Genomic DNA, 21,788 nt, shown 5'->3' on the forward strand with positions numbered 1-21,788 from the left:
CATCAAACTGGCTCTCACAATTTAGCACCGGTCTAATATTATTTTAAATTTAGGATTCCTGAAGAATTTCTGCTCTAGCAAAATACTTGGTAATGCATGCCTGCGCAACTTGTGAGCTGGGAGATGGAAGAAATATGATTAGTTCAAAGTGCAGTGCTACTGAATTCTAAAGCCGCAATAAAACAATTTCTGACAGAGAGGTTGAAAAGATAGATTTGCTATTATCCTTCTCCCGTTAAAAAAAAATAAAAAAAACAGATGATATCAACTCCATTACAGGAAAAATGGAGAACACAGCTGTTAGGTACCCTTTGCTGTTAGGAGAAATGAAGCTGGATAACCTCCAGGAAAAGCATCAGATTTCCTTTATCTGTCTAACTTGCAGGCAGCAGTTCCAACTATCAAGGAATCTATGAATGCTGCAGCAGGTGCGTTAGTATGAATATGAAAAGCAAAACAAAAAGGCTTCATTTTTCTCCTTCAGATTAGTACATTTCAGTTTTAATCACAGACAGAAGTGCCTATATCTTGGCTGGGCACCATTCAGAAATGAATGGTGCCCAAGGAAGTACTCTGGACCTTGTGAGGGCAACACTCCTCTGCTATTCATTTAAATAGCCTGACTTTTACCCCCCAGGTTTCTACGTAAGCATGAAAGAAAGGCAGCAGCATGTCAGGGAATCCATTCATTAACAGTTAACATGAAGCAACCACATCTTTTCCTATGGATGTGTGATGTGTTTGGTTAAGGAGTTGGAGGCAGATGCTATACTACCCCACCCCAACACACACACACAAAGAAACAAATTTCAGCCTTCAAATCTGAAATGCTGTGTAGCCTTTCAAACACCCTTTTGTCATTATTGAGGACCTGCAGCCAATATTTCTATCAAAAAAAAGGAATTTGGCTATATAATTGCACTGCGCTGCATTCAGTGTTGTGGTTTCCATGAAGCCTGGGATTTCTAAGTTTTCAGTAAATAAGAAATCTGCTTGGCATTATACTGGGAAGACTGTTTGACAGAGATCTGTAATGCTGCTAATAAATAACTTTAACTCAAGTTGTTGCACTTACAGTATATCTTCATTTTTATCTAAAAAAACAGGCCCATCATAATAACAAAATGATACTTCTCAATTCATGGCTATAGAGGGCTTGAAGCATCACTTTGATATAGAAATGAAATGAGAATCCCAAGAAAGGGCACTGAAACAGGGAAGCAGGACCAAATACTATTCTCTTTTGAAAAAAAGTAACATCAAGGAGCAAAAAACAAAATCTCAAATGATCCTATGATCTGCTGAGAGGTGTTTTTTTTTAAATTAATGCAAAGTTTTCTTGAAAGAGTAGTTTTTAGATAATGAACTATTTTTCCAGGCACAACATTGGATATTTGGCTACGTCTGCCACTAATTATGGTTTTCTTTGCCACAGATTGTTAGGGATTTGTTATTTCCCCCTCTGCTTACCATATTCAGGCTAACCCAACATGCTCCCATGATGAGAGATTAAATCTGTTTTTTGAAAATGAGAATACTTATTTTGTGTTTGAGAATTCTTTTTCAATACCAACAAAAGTTCTTGAGGATTTCTAGGAACTAAAAGGCAATATTTCACATATCTGAAGCAAATGCGGGGATATTCTCTTACCCCTGGACACAACTCACGCATACAGCATAAATCAACAATCTCACAATGAAACACACAATAAGAAGGATTTTTATCTTGCAAATAACCACTATATTAAAGTTCTGAATTTTGGCCAGTAAAAGCTTTGATACTTGCTGGAATTATTTTAAACTAGTCATCATATCTCAGTTTAAGCTACCTAAATGGCTGTTTTGAGGTTAAGGGAAAGATATATAGTGTCTTCACTATAACAATAACTGGAATAACAAATTAAACAAATAGCATTGCTGATTTGAAGTTGTAAACAGTTTACTGTAGGTCATGAATGCACAAATTCAATTCTCCACTTACATCTCCTAGTATCTTCCCTCTTGGTGATTCCACTTGGGCTACTGTGATTTATTCTTCAGAAATATTTGCAAAGCTTCATAGATACATCAAAAACATACAGGGATTATTTTTTAAAATCCAAAGATATATTTTCCTGTGCTTTTTGGCAATAGATTTGTACTGAATCCAACAATGCATGTATGTACATGCATTTTGCCTTTGCCACAAAAGACTACCCTGGCATATATCAAGAACTGTGGGCTTAGTATGCAGAGTATAGTAAAAAGCTAGATACATTTCAGTGAAAAGAGTCTGTCATACTTGAGTAAAAACTCTTGATTAATAAGATAAATTTGTCCAATCTCTACCTTTGAACTTGTTTTTATTAAAGATTGTCCAATCCTAGTTCTTGTGGTTAAGGTTTAATTCATTGTTTAAGAACTGAGTATTCTTATTCCTTTGTATGTGTTTGACTGTCATAATAATGAATCATTGTTATGATTCATTGCACAGTATGCCATATGTTTCGACTGATTTGGCATTATTATTGTTGTTATTATTTTAATGCAGTAAAGCATCAATTACAAATATTATGACTTAGTTGATATGAATAAAAAATATATATTTTCATCATGAAGGTAATAACTATAAGCTAAAAGAGACCATGACAAAAAAGGTCATTTTTTCCCTCCAGAAAATGCTGCCAACAGGGACATAGGCACTAATTATAATAATATAAGAGACAACTAAAAAGATGTGCCTAAAAACACTCTAATTTTTTGACAGGAAGAACAGTGTTTTTAACAGATAAGTGAGTTTTTTGCACAAAGAGCAAAAAGAATAAGAAAGTCTTATTGGTTTGGTTCACAGATCAAATATATGCCTTCAGCTAAAGCTGGCTGAAACCAAGGCCTGTTTTAAGGGGAGATTTTAAGGAATGAAATAGATACCTTAAGACCTTAATTTCACCCAATTTGGGGAGGTTTGCCAACTGCAAAATGGACGGCAAACTCAGGCAGTCTGCAAAAACAATTTTACACTTGTGGATAAGGAGAATGAGCCAACATTTGCATTACTGTATATGTAAAGGTAAAGGTAAAGGTTCCCCTCGCACATACGTGCTAGTCCTTTCTGGCTCTAGGGGGTCAGTGCTCATCTCTGTTACAAAATTGAAGAGCCAGCGCTGTCCAAAGACGTCTCCATGGTCATGTGGCTGGCATGACTAAATGCTGAAGGCGCAGAGAACACTGTTACCTTCCCACCAAAGTGGTCCCTATTTTTCTACTTGCATTTTAACATGCTTTCAAACTGCTAGGTTGGCAAAAGGTGGGATAAGTAATGGGGGCTCACTCCTTTATGCAGCGCTAGGGATTCGAACCGCTGAACTGCCAACCTTTCTGATCGACAAGCTGAACATCTTAGCCACCGAGCCACTGTGTCCCTTACTGTATATGTAAAACAGATGTTCAAATCATATAAATTGTCCTTAGTTAGTAAAAAAAAATGGATGGAACTAAATTGTTCATCCTTAAGGAAGAATGCATCCTCTAGTCTAGATGATTAAATGAGGAATTACAATATTTTTAAATTATCAAAACATCTGAGTAGAGCTATATATGCTCGTACAAAGCAATCTTGGTGTCATGGAAAAATCTTGGTGTCATGAACAATCTCAATATCTAAAAGATACTAATGAAAGCATATTTGGTAGATGAACAAGAGACTCACATCCTTGCCGATCAAGTCCTCCTGATTTTCTACAATTCCCCAGGGAGCTATTCCAATAGTGCAGATCTTTCCTCTAGATTTTGAAGCATGGTCTTTCAGTGCATCACCAACATGCCGAATAACTCCTGAAAAAGAAATGCTAACTGTGACAGGATGACATTAATATCTGCTATGAAAATGTCAGTAGGTTAAATTTTGTGATACGAAAATGAAAACATTATGAGTCAACCAAAGATCAAGCAATTGGGTTAAGATTTAAAATAAAAGCAAGAAAGCCAGTTACTATATAGTTCAGGATTTCATGGAAAGCTTTGGCCATAAATATAAAAAGTATAAGTTTACCTATAACTTTGTTCTAATATTGCCTTAAGTCACATTTTGATTTAACCACAGCTTGTTGAAAAAGCCAGAAAAAAGTGAAAAATTAACTTTGCAGATAAGTGATAACAGAATTCATTATCATGGCTAATTCATTACATGCATTCTTGCCCCTTTTCCCCCTAATCTTGAGTAGGGATACAGAATTTGTGGTGATACTGATGTTTTTGAACTGCAACTCTCAGCGAGCATGGCAATGGTGAGGAATGCTGAAAACTGTAGTTCAACACCACTTGGATCAGAGACTTGGCAAAAGCAAGAATTAAGTCTTTTATATTTTTGCTTTATACAGTAGAATGTATTTCCATTAGGCTTGCTAATTTAGATTGTACTATTTTTGATTGAGTGGATGTTGGAGGTAAGCTAAGAGGATACTGGAGGTATATGCATATTAGTTTTTACACTGGGTTGGAATATGAAGTGGCCATTTTCTGATCTCTGAGTTCCACCTATCCAATCCATTATTGTGATTTTTAATTGCCAAAAATAAAATAAAAAGAGGTGGAGGTAGCATGGTCCAATGTTTACCTGCCTGTCTGACAATTCTCTCTCTCTCTGTAGTCTGTTCAATACTCTGATATTAATTTCAATTTAGGAAGACACTTTTAATAAATTATTTCAATTCTCGGGAGTTGCATTAAACTATCATCAGTGCCATGGCCTTTTGCTCTTTGTCCATGGTTATTATCTTTGCTGCTGTTTTAACTGAAAATACCTGATACAACTGGTAGGCAAACAAGCAGCAGGCATTTAACCTTCTTCTCCACCTGAATAGCATCCTACAAATATTGTTAATAGATCTTTCCTTCCAATGAGAATAACAGCAGGGGTGGTGTCGGGGGTTGTGACCATGTCATTAAGGTATTTTTTTCAGTTCTTGCTTAGAATCGTATTTTGGTTGTCTACATTTTTATAAAAGATATGCCTGCTAAATGAAAATGGGTATTAAATGTGATGTTTATGAAAAAAAGGAAGGAAAGGAATGTGCAGTGATATATTTCTTTGACAAGCCTTCTGAGATATACTTGCTCCAATGATTTTTTTCCCTTGACAGTTTTTATTACCTGTATTTACTCCGCCTGTAAATATCCATGCTCCAGTTGTCATAGCAGCTTTAATGAGGCCTTTCCCAAATACTTGTTTGAGTTTGGGTTGCAGTTCAAAGTTCTGGAGACCTCCATGTACTGAGATGAGGAGTTTCGGCAGCTCAAGCTGCCATTCCTTGGTCATCAAGTGTAGAAGAAGATCAGGTTTTGTGTCAAAAGACACCCTCACATACTAGAGAGCAAAGGGGCATTGATTGAAAATGAAAAAAAAAAGAGTTAAGTTGTAATAAACATATTGGTTCCATCTCTGGTAACATGAAAAACAAGAGGCAAGAATATTAAGCATGTTCATTATCTTGAGTTGACCAAATATTAAAAAGGAAAAAAAAAGATGGGATCAAAATAATATAACATAACGGCAACATTTAGCTAAATAGAAATTCTATCAACGGGGTTTTTGTAAGTACTACAATTCCATGAAATTGTATGTTTTCTATGGTTATAAGATAAACTAATAATTTGCAACAAGTTACTAAACATCCGTATATAAGGTAGCTAACACTGAATCAGAAGATTTCATTTCATATCAACTTCATCATGCACTTCAACATACAAGATTGACCATGCATTTCATGATCATGATGATTATGATGATGCAAAATTCATCACGCATTTCAAAGTTCATCATCATGCTTAATCAAAAATGGTTGTGAAGAGTATGCCACATCAGTACTTGGGGTAGTGAGCCTTTGGATCAGATTATTAGAAAATAGTTTCCCATCATATGTCCTTACTACTGGTCCATTAATTTAACTCTAAGCTAACTATTTTAATCTGTAGCAATGCTGGTGGTTTGCAAATGCTGGCAAAGAATATATCTATTTATTTATTCACTTCAAATTTCTAGGTTCTATTATATCACAAGACCTAAAAAGGACACCTAATATCAAAAACATCATCAAAAAAGCACAACAAAGAATGTTCTTTTTGTGCCAACTCAGAAAGGTCAAACTGCCCAAGGAGCTGCCGATACAGTTCTATAGAGGAATTATTGAGTCTGTCATCTGCACCTCTGTAACTGTCTGGTTTGGTTCTGCAACCCAACAAGACAGACATAGACTTCAGAAAGTACCAGATTTATCGGGCGTATAACACGCACAGGCGTATAACACGCATCTTCATTTTAAGAGGGAAATTTCACCCCCACTCCCACCCCGCGTAGCGCGCTTCAATCCACAGTGTCCCATTCTGCCTGCCTGCCTGCCTGCCTTAGTTTCTGGTTGTTTGGGAGCAGCTTCGGCTGAGAATAATAACTATTCGCTCTTTTACTCAGCCAAGCTGTTCCGATTCAACCATTAACGAAGGCAGGCAGGCAGGCAGAACGGAGCACTGCGGGCGGGCGGGCGGGCGGATGGGGTGGGGAGAAACGGGCGCGCGACAGGAAAAGCCCCCCGCTTCTTTGAAGCAGTTTCTTCCTGTGCTGGTGGAGGAGCGAGAGAGCACTGAGAGAGCTGACCCAGAGAGAAGGACAGGCTTCGGTTGCTTCCTCCCTCCCTTCTTTCATTTGTGTCCTTGATCCCCGATCCCAGCAGCATTCACCGAAGGCTTTAACATATATCGGGCGTATAACACGCATACATTATTTGCCCCCTATTTTCAGGGGGAAAAAGTGCGTGTTATACGCCGATAAATACGGTAATTAGGACTGCAGAAAAAATAATTACTACCAACCTGCCTTCCATCGAGGACCTGTATACTGCACGAGTCAAAAAGAGGGCTGTGAAAATATTTACAGACCCCTCACATCCCGGACATAAACTGTTTCAGCTCCTTCCCTCAAAACGACGCTATAGAGCACTGCACACCAGAACAACTAGACACAAGGACAGTTTTCCCCTGAATGCCTTCACTCTGCTAAACAAATAATTCCCTCAACACTGTTCAACTATTTACAAAGTCTGCATTACTATTACTACTAATCTTCTCATCACTTCTTATCACTTGTGACTGTAACTTTGTCACTTATGTCCTTACGATTTATATTGAGTGTTTCCTAGTATGATTTGATTGCTTATTGCACCCTATGACTATTAAGTGTTGTACCTTATGATTCTTGACTCTTGATGAATGTATCTTTTCTTTTATGTACAACTGAGAGCATTTGCACCAAGACAAATTCCTTGTGTGTCCAATCACACTTGGCCAATAAAGAATTCTATTCTATTCTATTCTATTCCATTCCATTCCATTCCATTCCATTCCATTCCATTCCATTCCATTCCATTCCATTCCATTCCATTCCATTCCATTCCATTCCATTCTATTCTATTCTATTCTATTCTATTCTATTCTATTCTATTCTAATCCCATCTTTATTATTTTTATAAATAACTCAAGGTGATCAACATCATAATATTCCTTCCGTCCCTTATTTTCCTCACAGCACAAGACTATGAGATGAGGTTGGGCTGTGAGAGAGTGACTAACTCAAGGTCACCTAGTTGGCTTTCATGGCTAAGTATCTCCTAGTCGAATCACAGACAATTACAATGATCTAATACATATAGATTTTACAGAAGACAATGTTGAAAAAGCACTACACAATCTAAAACCATCTCTATCTATTGGACCAAATGGAATATGTGCCTACTTCTTAAAAAAAGCTATCCACTGCCATAGCCGAACCACTAAGCATAATCTTTGAAAAATCTTTCAGGACCAGCTCCTTGCCAAACCTACGGTCACTAGCCAAGGTCATCCTCATCTTCAAAAAGGGAGACCCCAGCCTAGTTGAAAATTACAGACCAATCTCCTTATGCTGCATCACCTGTAAAGTCATGGAATCAATTATTAACCAATCCATTATCCTCCACTTAGAGACAAACAACCTACTCTCTAATAAAAAATTTGGTTTCAGAAAAAAACTATCCTGTAATCTGCAACTCTTACACTGCAAAAACATATGGACTACACAACTCGATGAGGGCAAAGCAATAGACGCAATCTACATATACTTCTGTAAAGCCTTTGATTCAGTGGTACACGACAAACTACTCCTAAAAACTAAAATCTTATGGTATCTCTGGTCACCTTCATAACTGCATTCCTATCAAACAGACAACAAATGGTCAAAATTGGGAACATCCTATCAAATTCTGTACCTGTCAACAGTGGTGTCCCCCAAGGCAGTGTTCTAGGACCAACTCTCTTCATACTCTACATAAATGACCTCTGTGATCATATCAAAAGCAACTGTGTTCTCTTTGCTGATGATGTAAAGCTATTCAACACCACCAACAATACTGCTATCCTTCAAAAAGACCTCAACTATGTATCAGAATGGTCAAAGAAATGGCAACTTCAAATCTCAACAAATAAATGCTCTGTCTTAAATATTGGCAAAAAAATCAGAAAATAAAATACAGGCTGAATAGTCAAGACCTTGTTGATGATCCAAACTCTGTAAAGGACCTTGGAGTACTCGTCTCTAATGACCTCAGTGCTAGAGGTCTGTAACTACATAGCCAAAAAAGGCATTAAGAGTCATTAACCTAATCCTACATAGCTTTTTCTCTGGTAATATCACACTACTAACTAGGGCATACAAAACATTTGCTAGACCAATACTTTAATACAGCTCATCAGTCTGGAACCCACATTACATATCTGATATTAGTACAGTTGAGAAAGTTGAGAAATATTTCACAAGAAGAGTTCTCCACTCCTCTACTAATTGCAGAATACTTTATGCCACCAGACCTGAAATTCTAGGCCTAGAAAACCTAGAACTACGTCACCTTCGGTCCAATCTAAGTAAAGTGTATAAAATCATACATTTCAATGTGCTACCTGTCAATGAATACTTCAGCTTCAACCATAACAATACAAGAGCACACAATAGATACAAACTCAAGGTTAACTGCACCAAACTTGATTGCAGGAAATATGACTTCAGCAACAGAGTGGTCAATGTCTGGAATACTCTACCGGATGCTGTGGTTTCTTCCCCAAACCCCAAAAACTTTAACCTTAGACTGTCTACTATTGACCTCACCCCTTTCCTAAGACGTCTGTAGGGGGCGTGCATAAGTGCACCAACGTGCCTACCATCCCTGTCCTATTGTTTCTTTTTATTTTTCTTATATATATATCAATTTCATGTATTCATAACTATGTATATATTTATACCTGTAATCTTATAATTGCTTGACAAATAAATAATTCAATTCAAGGTGTAACTAAACCAGAGGTGGTATTCAGCAGGTTCTGACCAGTTCTGGAGAACCGGTAGCGGAAATTTTGAGTAGTTCTGAGAACTGGCAAATCCCACCTCTGACTGGAGATTTTACAGTAGCCTTCCCTTATCACGCCCACCAAGCCACACCCACAAAACTGGTAGTAAAAATTTTTGAATCCCACACCTGAACTAAACTCAATCTCCTGTTTTCTGAACGAGCACCTGAACCACTGCACCAAACTGAAAGGCACTCATTGGAGGAGCTAGCAATGGAACGTGGGCATTAATGCAGCATCTTCAGTTTATCTATTTCATTGTTAAATGTTGTCTCAGTATGAAAAGCCTATCAGCAAAAATAATTTGCCAGTAATGGGAAGAAATGTGTTGCAATTAAGTGAGGCAGGTTTTGTTTTTTTTTAAACTCAAGCAATATTCTATTAAATATTTACATAGCATAAGATCAAGAGAATTTTAAAATCGCTTGGAGGTGGGAGATTCTTCCAATGTAATCTACCGAATGCCTGCATGGATTGTCTTTGTGACTATGTAGGACAAATGGTGAGGAAGCTAACCACCAGATCACAAGAACACAAGCAAGTGGTCAGATGAGGAGACCCAAACTCTTTGGCAGACTCAGACTGCAATGAACAACAATTTTGCTGCTACTAAGATTGTTGGATGAGCAGACATAAAAACAGCCAGGGAACAGGAGTGCTGATTTACCACCAGCCTATCAAGTACTTAGAAGGCGAGGGCTGGGCTACACAAGCAAATGACAGCTAATGACTTAAAAGCCAGTCATCTTTATATACCAATCAATCTCTAAAAACCCACATACACCAAGCACTAAAAATACCATACAGCACACGCTCTGCTAGAGAGAGGTTCCCTGAAGATGGGCTCCAGCATGAGTCTGAATGTTCAGAAGACCAAACCTCTGGTCCGGTAACTGAACCAGATTGGATCATGCAACATTATCGTTGCACATGTATATTTGCCTTCATTCATGAGAATCTTAAAATCTATTCAGCATCTGATTACCATTTTGAATGGATAATTTACAAACAGCAGTAATACAATAAAATACTGATTTTCCAAGATTGTGAGATACATAGAATAAGTTATGAGTTGCTTTAAAGAAATTCCTGCTACCTTTATACAGAGAAGCTCTTTCTATCTCCATGGCAGTAATCATACCAAAGATAGGAAAAAATGGATTATGTAAGCCAAGGTCCATTCATGTAAGTACAAAGGCAGTAAATCTGTGCAATTTATTTGACAAAGCATTTCATGCGCAAGCAAAACAGTATCCTGAATTTGCATCTTCAATAGGCTATACAAACTATAGAAACAATGTAATGAAGAGTTTAAAAATTTGAAATCATAACAATCCTTAGAATAAACTGTGATATATAACCCCTGGATGATTCTCATGGAACCCCTGGGTTCCAAGGAACACACTGTAGTATGAATATGGTTGTCTTCGATAATAAACCCAAATCCTTGGGAGCAAGGGTCTATGTAAGTTACCAATGGATTTCTTTGCTAGAAAATAAACTCCCGTATAACAGATAGAGTATGAAATTCATTTGGACATTAGAATTTTTAAACATTACCATGGCTTTATTTGAATGACCACCTCCTTGAAACTCAATGGTTCCAAAGGCATCCGTGGGGCTGAGTTGGGTGTGCTTGCCGATTGACCACTTCTCTGACTGGATGTCATTTCGAGCGAGCCGGCTTTCGTTTTTCTCATTCTGAATAATGGAGATACTTGGAGTAAGTCCCACATGTTGACCTATTAGGCGCCCACAGCAACATCTATGGCATTAAGCAAAAACTACTTAGTATAATAAAGCAGAAGACTAAAGTTATTAGACATCTTGCATGAAATAAGTAATCATTTTTCCAGGAGAATGAGCTATATAGATAACTAGACCAGTGGTAATGTTGTACAAAACTTAGTGCTTGTGAAAAGAGGTTTCAATAGTATAATACTTTGTTCAAACACACACGATAAAACCAAACAAAAAACTTTCTTAAGCTTCACTTTATTTTTACAGAGGAAATAAGATTATAACATTGACTGGCACAGCTGTGGCTAATTCTGATGCAAGTGAATACATTTAGAATACATCATCCATATATTTAAAACATATTTTACTTATTGTTCTCTCAGAAATCAGAAGCCAAATTAAAAGACTACATTTTGCAACTATTACTGTCTCTTTAGATAAAGTATTGCAAATAAGCAGCCACAAGAGCCAATTTGGTCCAGTGCAGGGGGGTCAAACTCAAGGCCCACGGGCTGGATTTGGCCCACATGGTGCTTAGATCTGGCCTGCAGAGATGTCCTGGAAACAGCGAAGGACCGGCCACAGTGCCTCTGCCAGTGAAAATGGAGCTGCGGGCAGCCCTCCCGAGCTCCATTTTTGCTGGCAGAGAGTTGCAAGAGGCTGTCGCAGCTGAAAACAGAGCTTGCAAGGGTCGCGGGCAGCCCCACGAGCTCTGTTTTCACTGGCAGGGGATTGCAGGATGCCATTGCAGCCGAAAACGGAGCTCGTGTTTTCACTGGCGGAAGGTTGTAGAAAGCCATTGCAGCTGAAACAGAGCTCGTGAGCTGGCCACGTTCACCCTTGCCCTTTGAGGTCAAACACAACCCTGATGTGGCCCTCATTGAAATCGAGTTTGACACCCCTGGTCTAATAGTTAAGACACCAAGCTAGACAATGGGAAACCGTAAGTGTAAGTCCTGTCTTAGCTATGGAAGCCAGCTGGGTGTCTTTGAGCCAATCACTCTGTCTCAGGTAGATGTACTGAGCTGGGTCCAAATTTTTACATCTGTCAGTAAAATGGAAGTCACTGCAGGAAAAAAATATATATATTGTCCCTGACATGCCTGCCAAAGTTTCTCCAAAAGTTGAAAGGCCCCATGAAATGCCATTGGCCACACATGGAAACACTGAGGAAAAGAACAGCCCTATGACACAAAGATCTGATCACGTGATCTTGGAAATGATCCATTCCTGTTTAAATGGAAGAAGAAATCTATTCTCTTTCTTTTAAATCATTTAAATATTTTTTCATATAGTAGCTACCATATCTCCACCCTGAGATACTGAAGGAGATAAAAATGAGTGTACTGTAACATTCTAAGCACAGTGCATATTTAAAGTAGTTGTTGCTTATTGTTAAAATAAAGATGTTTTTCCTGTAGCATATATTAAAGTAGCGTACCTTTTTACAGTATACATTATAGCATGCTTACTTACGTATTCAATACAAATGAAGTAACCAAATATAGCACTCTCACCTATGGGGGTCTTTGGTGCTGGGTATTATATGGACACATTCCCTTTTGTAAAATGCTCTCTCTATCCATGACTTCTGAGCCTGAAAAGAAACAAGATGAATTTTGAAAAAAGCTGTTATTAAATTTTAAAGAGCCATGAAGTATTTTAACAGATGCCCTGCAGCAGCACAACTCAGGGATGGTGTTATGCTCTAATGCACACCAGTGCATTCCTTCCAGATGATGGGCTGCACACTCTATTAATATTAATACCACACAATCTATAAAATATGATTAATGGAAATAAATGACAAATCAACATTCTCCGATTGAAAAGAAAGTCCTTGATGTTGTGTTATTTTTCTTTTACGAATTCTCTTTTTAAAAAAAAATACGTTGTGCATAGTGGAATATTGAAGATTTTTATCCTTTAAAACAATTCAAGGTCATCAGAGAACCTTGATATTTTCTATAGTCTGACATATACATTTTAGACTGGAGCATGGGAGTATAAAATACCACACAATTCATATGGAAATCACTTGGGAAACAAGGAACACAGATGCAGCAAAGAATGTTAAATAATTAAAAAGAACACACAGAAATGTAGGAATATAAAGTTGCAGGCAGGTTGATCTCTAGTGGGGAGATATTCTCAGCCAGCATTCTCAGCAGCTCAAAGTTCAGAAATTATTTTTCCCTCCAGATTCATGGCAATTATATATTCACACCTGTAAGGATAAATCTAGAGCAGGCACATATTTCTATTACAAATTTTAAAGCATTCTATATTAAAGGTTAATTAGATGTCAGTGTCGGGTTTTGCTGATCAGAAAGAAAAAGGTTGTGAGAATGGAAACTCCACAGGCTACATAACACAACCATTATCTTTATCTACTCGGATTTGCCATTTTCTACATTACACTCCGTTTTAATCAAAGGCACAGCAGCTTAGGCAAAGGTCTGATTTTGCTCCTTCCCCTCCACAAGTCAAAATTGCTTAAGCTTTGGAACAGATTTGGAAGAACAGTGGAGGAATTCACAGGAAAAAGAGGGGATGGATGTACCAGTATGCTGGGAACATAGGTGTCTTCAGGATAGACATGTGATTAAAATATTTTGTGACATTACAATGCAAACCCTGCCACTTATATATCGTATTTATCACTGGGATCAGGGGTGGGATTCTACCAGTTTGCACCTATTTGCTAGAACCGGTTGTTAACATTCTAAGCAATTCGGAGAACTGGTTGTTAGAAGAAATTACTGGCCTAATCCTGTAAGGAAGGCAGGAAGGAAACATTCTGGTGTTGCTTACAGAAACTGCCTCTCCGTTAACCCTTATTACATTCTTGGCAGGACTAGACTTCCTGTCTCAGGAACGTCTCTGGAGTTTTTTTCCCCCTCCTTTGCTGGTACTTTGCTCATGTGGAGTGACCATTCAAGGTTACAATGGCACTGAAAAAAGTGACTTCTGACCATTTTTCACACTTACGACTGTTGCAGCATCCCCACAGTCATGAGAGGCCTGGTGAGGAGATGCGTGCCTCGATGTGAGTGATATTGAGTTGACCACGCCCAGCCAATAACATGACCACCAAGCCACGTCCACCACCTAAGCCACGCCCACAGAACTGGTTGTTAAAAAAATTGAATCCCACCCCTGACTGGGATGTTAAAAGTGTGGGCTTTGCTCATGATGCCCCAGTACATGTTATCTCATTTTTCTATCTCATTTTTTCTATGTATGGCTGCTTGTGTGATAGAAGAACATCAAGACACAATATATCTCATTAATGGCATTGTTAAAATAATTGGATACAAGAAGTGGCATAATAGATGACTGTTCATATAGCACAGGCACAGGAAATCCAATGAGCCCAAAAGGGAACAATAAACCAAATCAAACACACACATACTCATGCGCACACAGAGAGGGAGAGGGGGAGGGAGGGAAAGGAGAGAGAGATGAAAAAGGAGAAAATATGTCTAGATTTTAACATTCAAGCCATGAATGGAAATTATTACCTTTTAAGCATTAGGAAGTTGTTTTAACAAATGCTCAAAACAACTTATATTTAAACTGTATTAATATATAATGTTATTTAAATATAAAATATGTTTGACAATATAAAATCATTTAAAAAATTAACTTTTGTCATAGAATATAGATATGGGAAACATTGACGGTAGAGTAGCATATATGTTTAATAAATATAACAGTAATATTTACAGCATAAGGTTGTTGGAAACTTAATAATTCAGATTCTAACCAACAATTTTAGAATAGTAAGGTAGTGTTCAAGAATATAGACAGTTCCAAGCAGAGTGGATTTTTATAAAATTAGTGTTGGACACATACTGAACATGGCACTATTTATGTACATTGATTTTATAATTGCCCTTTCTTCTTTCTATTTCCTTTTAATTTTGATAAAGCCCACTGAGGTTTGTATATTTTCTATTGCTTCTTATATTTTAGCCTCAGATTGGACACAGAGGTCTGGTACCTCTAGAGCATTTTAATTCTGATCTGGTGAGGAAATGGGTCTTTTTTTTTTTAAACTGTTTTAATGCTCTGTGATGAAGTTGGATGCAAAAGCTTCAGCCTTAGGTAGAACATTTATTTAGAAATCAGGCAAAACATTTAATAGCCCATTGTTATTGTTAACAAATACTTAAATAATGCAAAGTGTTTTATAGTGATTATCAAATAAAATCCACTAATGTAATAAAGATGAAATATGACTTGATTTATTAAGTTGCATCCCTTTGTGTATAAACAACTGAAACCATTGATTTCTTAAATTTAAATGCTTTTCCTAGTCACCAGAAACTGAGTAGGAAAAAAACAGTTTAAGGATTCACTTTTTAAATGCTGCCTTTTACATTCTTGCTTTATTCAATTTGCTTATTTATTTAGTTAACCTTTGGTTGATTAGAAGCTTGAAAATAAAGAATAAAATTACTGTTATGTACTGGTGTTTTTAACAGGTAATTTGGGATTCACTTTTGGGAATATTCAAACAATATTTAAAAAAATCAAATGTAAAACATTTTATGAAATCATCAGAAAAGCTAACTGGTTAACCAAACAATATCTGGGTAATCATGCCTTCTGCTTTAAGCATCCTCTAGCAGGCGAGACCTGTATGCAATGGTTTGGTAGGTACTAGGCAGTGTTCAACTGATCACCAGGTCAAAAGAAGAATAATTATGACATTAACACAAATGTGATTGCTCCAATTTCTACTAAAGATTAATGACAATCAGAAAAAATAACAAAAATATTTTAACATTCAATTGTAAGGTGCGAAAAAAATCTTACCATTTACAACAATATTAAAAAGCATCCTAGATTTAAAATATTTATCACTATTGAGTTTCACCTCAGGTGTGCTGCCAATAGCTTATTAATATTTCTCTGTACAATTGTAAAAGAAAATATTCTGCTCTGAACTGATTTATTACAAAAGACACGTCGTGAGAAACATTGCTATTTAGTTTAAATCGCCAAAAATGAAGAAATGAAAATAAACCGTACTGCACACCCAAGTCTGTAAATGATGTTTTATAATTTAATGGTCATACATTTTTAGTCTTTATTATTTTAGCTTCAATGAATAAAACACAATGTTATGTTAAACGTTATACCATTTGAGTGAATATGGTTTCAACATTATTTTGTTAAGACTAACAATAGCAATAACAGAAAGAACAATGTTTACCTTTCGTTCCACACTGAGTCTATCTCATGCTCTCTCTGATCTATTTGTGCTGTCTAAATTTCATTGCAGCAGGTCATTCTACTAATACTAATGCCTCATGACTGCCCACCAGACAAGTTTTTCATTCCAGTTTTGACCATGAGATGTTAAAGTAAGCAATGAACTTGCGCCCATTAGCTACTTGGAATGTCCTGATATGGGATTAGCCTCATTAAGAGCTCAAAAGAGATTCACTCGCAGCCTTCAAATACTGCCTTCATTTGAAGAACTAATCTGGTGCCAACCCCCCCCTCCCGTAACCAATAAACAAAACATAACCAGAGATTTTGTATTTAACTGGCACAAGTCCTGACAAGCGAGTTGGATGGATTTTCTTCTTTCTCTCTCTTTTCATTTCCAGAAAAGGTCTTGTGCAATTGTGATATGGTGTTCTGAGTCCTGAAAGTTCAACTCAGAGAAACAAATCCGTCAAAAGAAACAGTGTATTAAACTGGAAAGGATCTGAAAAGTACATGGGATATTTTTAATCTTCAAAGAATGAAGATTAAAGTGTGCTTGTTTGGCAATTGCTGGGAATCTTATGAACTAAAATATACATTATAGTTCCCAAACAAGAGTATTTACCGAAAGAGATGGAGTTTGCAACTGCCTTTTGGCAGTCTTTAAATACAGTAAAAGTGTATTTTTCAGAAATTAATTTTAAAATGTAAAACTCTTAACATACAGAAACGTATAGATAATTCAAAATTTAGGGACTGATTTTCTTGGATCCCCACAAGAGCAAAGTAAGTCATGAAATAATAAAGATACACAATGACAAATTTAAAAAAATCTTATAGAAAGAGACTATCACATTTTATGCAGCATTTTGGGATTTTTGTATAAGAAAGATTATACTGTATAAAAGGTCACCGTCACACTTTACAATACTTCCAACTGACTGCACTCTTTTGTACTAAATTTCATATTTTTCCAGGAGTTGTATGTCTCCAGAGTAGCTCTTGGGGGTGAAGTGGGGGTAGAAAAGAAAAGAATGCTCTTTGCACACCTTCATTCTCAGATAAAAGCATTTTGCTTCTCCTTTCAGGGAACTTCTCCAAAGATTTTGGAAATGACTTGCATTCATATTTATTTAAAACAAAAGGATCTGTGATAGCAGTTCTTAGAGAAAAATATTGGCTTAAATGGTATGAATATGGGAAGGATGTATAATGATACTGTTATGTCAAAACAGTAGGTCTAGAATAAATTCAAACATGAGATTTTACAATGTTTTCAAGGAATAAGAAATGGATGTCTTCAGACGGTGACTTCATTTTTAAGATTATCAATATGCATAAGAATACAACAAAATTGGGGTGTCAAACTTTGCAAAGAGGGTAATGAAATTATAGGTTTAAAGCTTTGGGGTTGTTCTTTTTTTCTTGCTTTTTCAGGGCTTATTCAAGATGGGATTCAATACTTTGTATTTCTTTTTGTAAGGAATGCCGCTGATAAAATAATTTCACACTTAGTAGTTTAAAATAAATCATGCCACATGTTTTAAGAATAATTATTGTATTATGAATATTTTTTCTTCATTGTTCGATTGATTTAGATCACATTTGCCTATTTTGCCTTAAAAATAAACTTATAAGGCTACAAGCTATGTAGAGTTTCAATTCAGACTTGGCTCCCCCTGCATTGGCTAGGAAAAGATACAGGTAATTATCAATTTACAACCACAATAGGTACCATAATCCAGTTGTAAGCCATTGTGGTCATAAGTTTAGGCATTGGATCAGGTTTTCTGACATTTTTTTATGGCAGTTAAGAGAATCACTGTGGACATTAAGCATATGCCATGATCATTAAATGAACCTATTCTTCTGAAGCAGTGCAAATTGGCAAAAATGACACAAATCATGATCACGACTGAGGGACACTGCAACTAATTGTAAATGTGAGCTGGTTGCCAAGCATTTGAATGCAGTCATGTGACCAAAGGGGGAACATGATATTTTACAACATCTGATAGTGCTTTAGGGGCCACAAAGCACCTCCTTCCAAGGCCATTATAATTTGAGGATTATTTGTATATCTATTTCAGGAAAACAGAAATATATATTTTCTCTATTGTGTTGGATGAATCCAAGTATTAAGAAATGTAGTTAAGAACTGCAAATTGCAGGCACAATTTTCATAGCAGCCAATATCTTAATCACAATGTTCTATATTTTAATGGTTTATATTTGAACCCATTGGCGTTCTATGAGATTACACTATGTGAGACACCAAGGATGGGTATATAGCTCATTTGACCAGAATGCTTAAATAAGCTTACTAAGTACCAGAGGTTTAAATGTGGTAATTGATTACATTTATTGATTATATATATTCTATTATATATGCAGTATCTTAAACTGCTTTTGCAGCTCAATTATAATATGCAACATAGGATTGTTAGACACTTAAATATTTTGCAAGAAATCTAGTTCAGCTCCCTTTATGATCACTGTAGTATACTTCTGATATAATTCATTCAATTAAATTAAACCATCCTTTACTGTCTGTCAATGCATGAAAAAGTAACGGTTGCTTGGTTTTGGCTTGGAGCTTGATAAATGTGCATCAAAGCAGTCAGCGGCACTGGCATTCACCGAGGGGACACAAGTGACAACATGGGTGTCATGATGTCCTAAATAAAAGATTACAGGATGTCATTTTGACGCGAACTTTATTTGCCGAGGAAGCTCAAAATCAGTGGCAATGCCACAAAAGGTTTAAGTCTTGTAAACTGTTATCTACTAGTTTTGATTTCTAAAGGCATTATCAAGCTTAGTGTCTATTTTCATTTCTAACAAATACCTCCTAATTTCCAAAGCTTGTTTGCTTTTATATTGATAATATGGATGGTAAAATAAATAAATTAAAATGAAATGAAATAATTAGAATCAGGAAATGATGGATAATATGTCACACCTTTCTGTAATTCCACAAAATATTGAATGTATTAACTGTGACAGTGAGTTACTAGTGTTTACTTACCACTAAGAGTAAATTTGCAGGAGCTGCTTGATACAGAATCAAACCACTGGCTAAGGCAGTGAATGAAAATGATAGGTAGTGAACCTTGCAACTCTTTGTAATGCTTCAATATGGACTCTGTCACAGAACTATAACCCCATACCCTTAGCATTTAAGGGCAGGTTTGAATATAAAACAGTAATTTTTATATTCAGCAGTGTTTTAATCTCTAATTGCAGTTACCTGACTGATCTAGATCAAAGAAGTTAATTTGAATCGTGGTGTACTAAGGAAGAAGCATTTTTATACCTAATAAGAAAAACAAGTTATTTTTTGATTCCTTTCTCTGTTCTTCTTTTCTATTTTGTCTCCAACAGGAGTTTGGCTTTACTTCCTACAGAGCAATATAATTGTACCTGAAAATAATGCAGCTCAAAACTGTAGGAGCATAGACAAACTGTATATAAGTACAAGCATATTTTTGTGCGGCCATTTCAACTGCTAATGTATTCCATTGCAGAGAGTGGAAAATGTTTGCCAGAAAAAGTAAAGGTTCTTTATACTCTTCATGAGGTGTATTGCTAGAAGAATTTCAATTAAAAATTAAACCTTTATCTGTTCTCACAGCCTGAGTGCCAGCAAGAATAGTTGCCAATAGTTTTTTGAACACAATGAATAACAAAAAAAATGAAGTATCTCATTATTACCATTCATAGTTTATTTGATACTTTTTGAACTATAATAATAAGAAACAATTTGGAGAAAACCCAAAGAAAGGTTCACACGAGTCTATAATTTAGATACGCTTTATACATTGAATGTTCTTCTTGAGGCTATACGGTAAATAGCCCAGAAACCTTCACATCAGTAATTCAAAAATGTTAAGTATTTTTAATACTTATGACTAATTTATACTATCTTAACAGTATCTGATTCAGAGGAATCATTTATTTTATGAATGCTGGACACCAAAGGTATTTTTTACTGTATTCTATGCTCAACTATTAACTTCCTTATCTAAGTTCTATGAAGTTTGGCTCACACTTTTATCTTCCTCTATGCCATGACATTAAAGGGGTAACAGGAGTACAAATGAAAGTTATGATCAACCCCCTTGTCAGACAAGAAATTAACAGCGTGAAAAATGGAAATTCTTTTTGCCAGCAGCCTGGATTATAGAGATAGCTAATATCAGAAAGATGAGTTTATGGTTGTTCTTATTTGACTACAATGATATATGGGCTAACACAGTCCCATTAAAGAACTTCACAGTGCTATATCCTTGCACAGTAAATTAAGGGGATTCTAATGTAGCATGCAAATTAGAAATACATGCTGTTAGGATGAAACCGCACTGTTCATTTTTGTAGTCTATGATTAAAGAAAAAAAACCCACATGCACATCAGTAACAAATCTGATTAAAAACTATAGCCTGTATTGTCTTCCTTTGGGGGAAAGGAAGAGTGGTATAAAATATACCGTAGGCAGACAATCTGGTATTCTATACATAGTTGACTAGGATCTGCTTCCAAGATCTAACACTTTCATCAAAAGCAGATAATATGGGTGCTGTTTCAAATATAATTTAATCTGATCAAGGTATACACTGTTTAATTCGGGTAAACTATTCTCATTGGATTAGCACAGATAGACCAAGATGCTATGCTACTTGACTACGAAATAATAGGGGGGAAACGATGTGTGCATTATAGACAAACTCTAGAGTTTTCCATCATTACAGTATTACTATGCCTAATCAAAAAACATCTCACGCAAAGGAACTCAAGACAATATTGCTTTCATCATTTATATGCTTTACAGATGCATCGAGATTATGCTTGATACAGCTTGATATAGCATTGATATGTTAGCGATATCATATAAAGATTTGCTGACATATTTGTTTAAACAAAATATTTTTACACAATGGCATATTAAATTGCTCTGAAGATGAGAAGGGCAACCCCTAACTTTAATAAATAAAATAAATAAAATATCTTACATACATTTGTAATACGAAATAATCTTTCAGCCTTTGAAAATAAAAAAATAATATTGACTAGAACTGCAATAATCATAACTGCAACCATAGATAAACATAAATAGCTAATGGTTAAATTGATATGTAATAACTTTATGCAACTATCATAGCACAATGATAGTCGTATATATAGTGTGTGATTTATTTGTCTTAACAAGAAATAATAATAATTTGATCCTGGGTTTCAAATGCTCCATGGGGCTGGGCAGGACAAAAGGTAATATATAACAAAATGTGCATTCTAACACAAGCTGAATAGATTTTGTGCTTGTATCCCATGCAAGTACTTTAAGAGTTGACGTGAACTGTGAAATCACAACTGCTATTTTACTATTTTGATGCAATCTTGGTTTGCTGTGGATGCCACTAAA

The 21,788-nt window shown here is 36.1% G+C and overlaps 1 protein-coding gene across 5 annotated transcripts in view; it reads right to left on the reverse strand.

Moving 5' to 3' along the window:
* Positions 1-21,788, reverse strand: part of TRPM3 (transient receptor potential cation channel subfamily M member 3) — a 246,351-nt gene that overhangs the window by 88,892 nt on the left and 135,671 nt on the right. For 4 of the 5 annotated variants that reach the window (XM_087957807.1, XM_087957808.1, XM_087957809.1 and 1 more), the window contains exons 2-5: positions 12,663-12,742; positions 10,966-11,170; positions 5,131-5,344; positions 3,689-3,813 (exon numbers count right to left, since the gene is read on the reverse strand). In XM_087957807.1, the coding sequence (XP_087813933.1) occupies positions 3,689-3,813; positions 5,131-5,344; positions 10,966-11,170; positions 12,663-12,742 (624 nt within the window). Of the gene's footprint in view, positions 1-3,688; positions 3,814-5,130; positions 5,345-10,965; positions 11,171-12,662; positions 12,743-16,369; positions 16,526-21,788 lie in introns of those variants that run through there. The other variant, XM_087957811.1, reaches the window with a different exon arrangement.

The sequence above is a fragment of the Notechis scutatus genome, chromosome 2 (assembly GCF_049901735.1).
Source record: "Notechis scutatus isolate UNSWTSFEM ecotype Mainland chromosome 2, rNotScu1.2, whole genome shotgun sequence".
Taxonomy (NCBI): Eukaryota; Metazoa; Chordata; class Lepidosauria; order Squamata; family Elapidae; genus Notechis; species Notechis scutatus.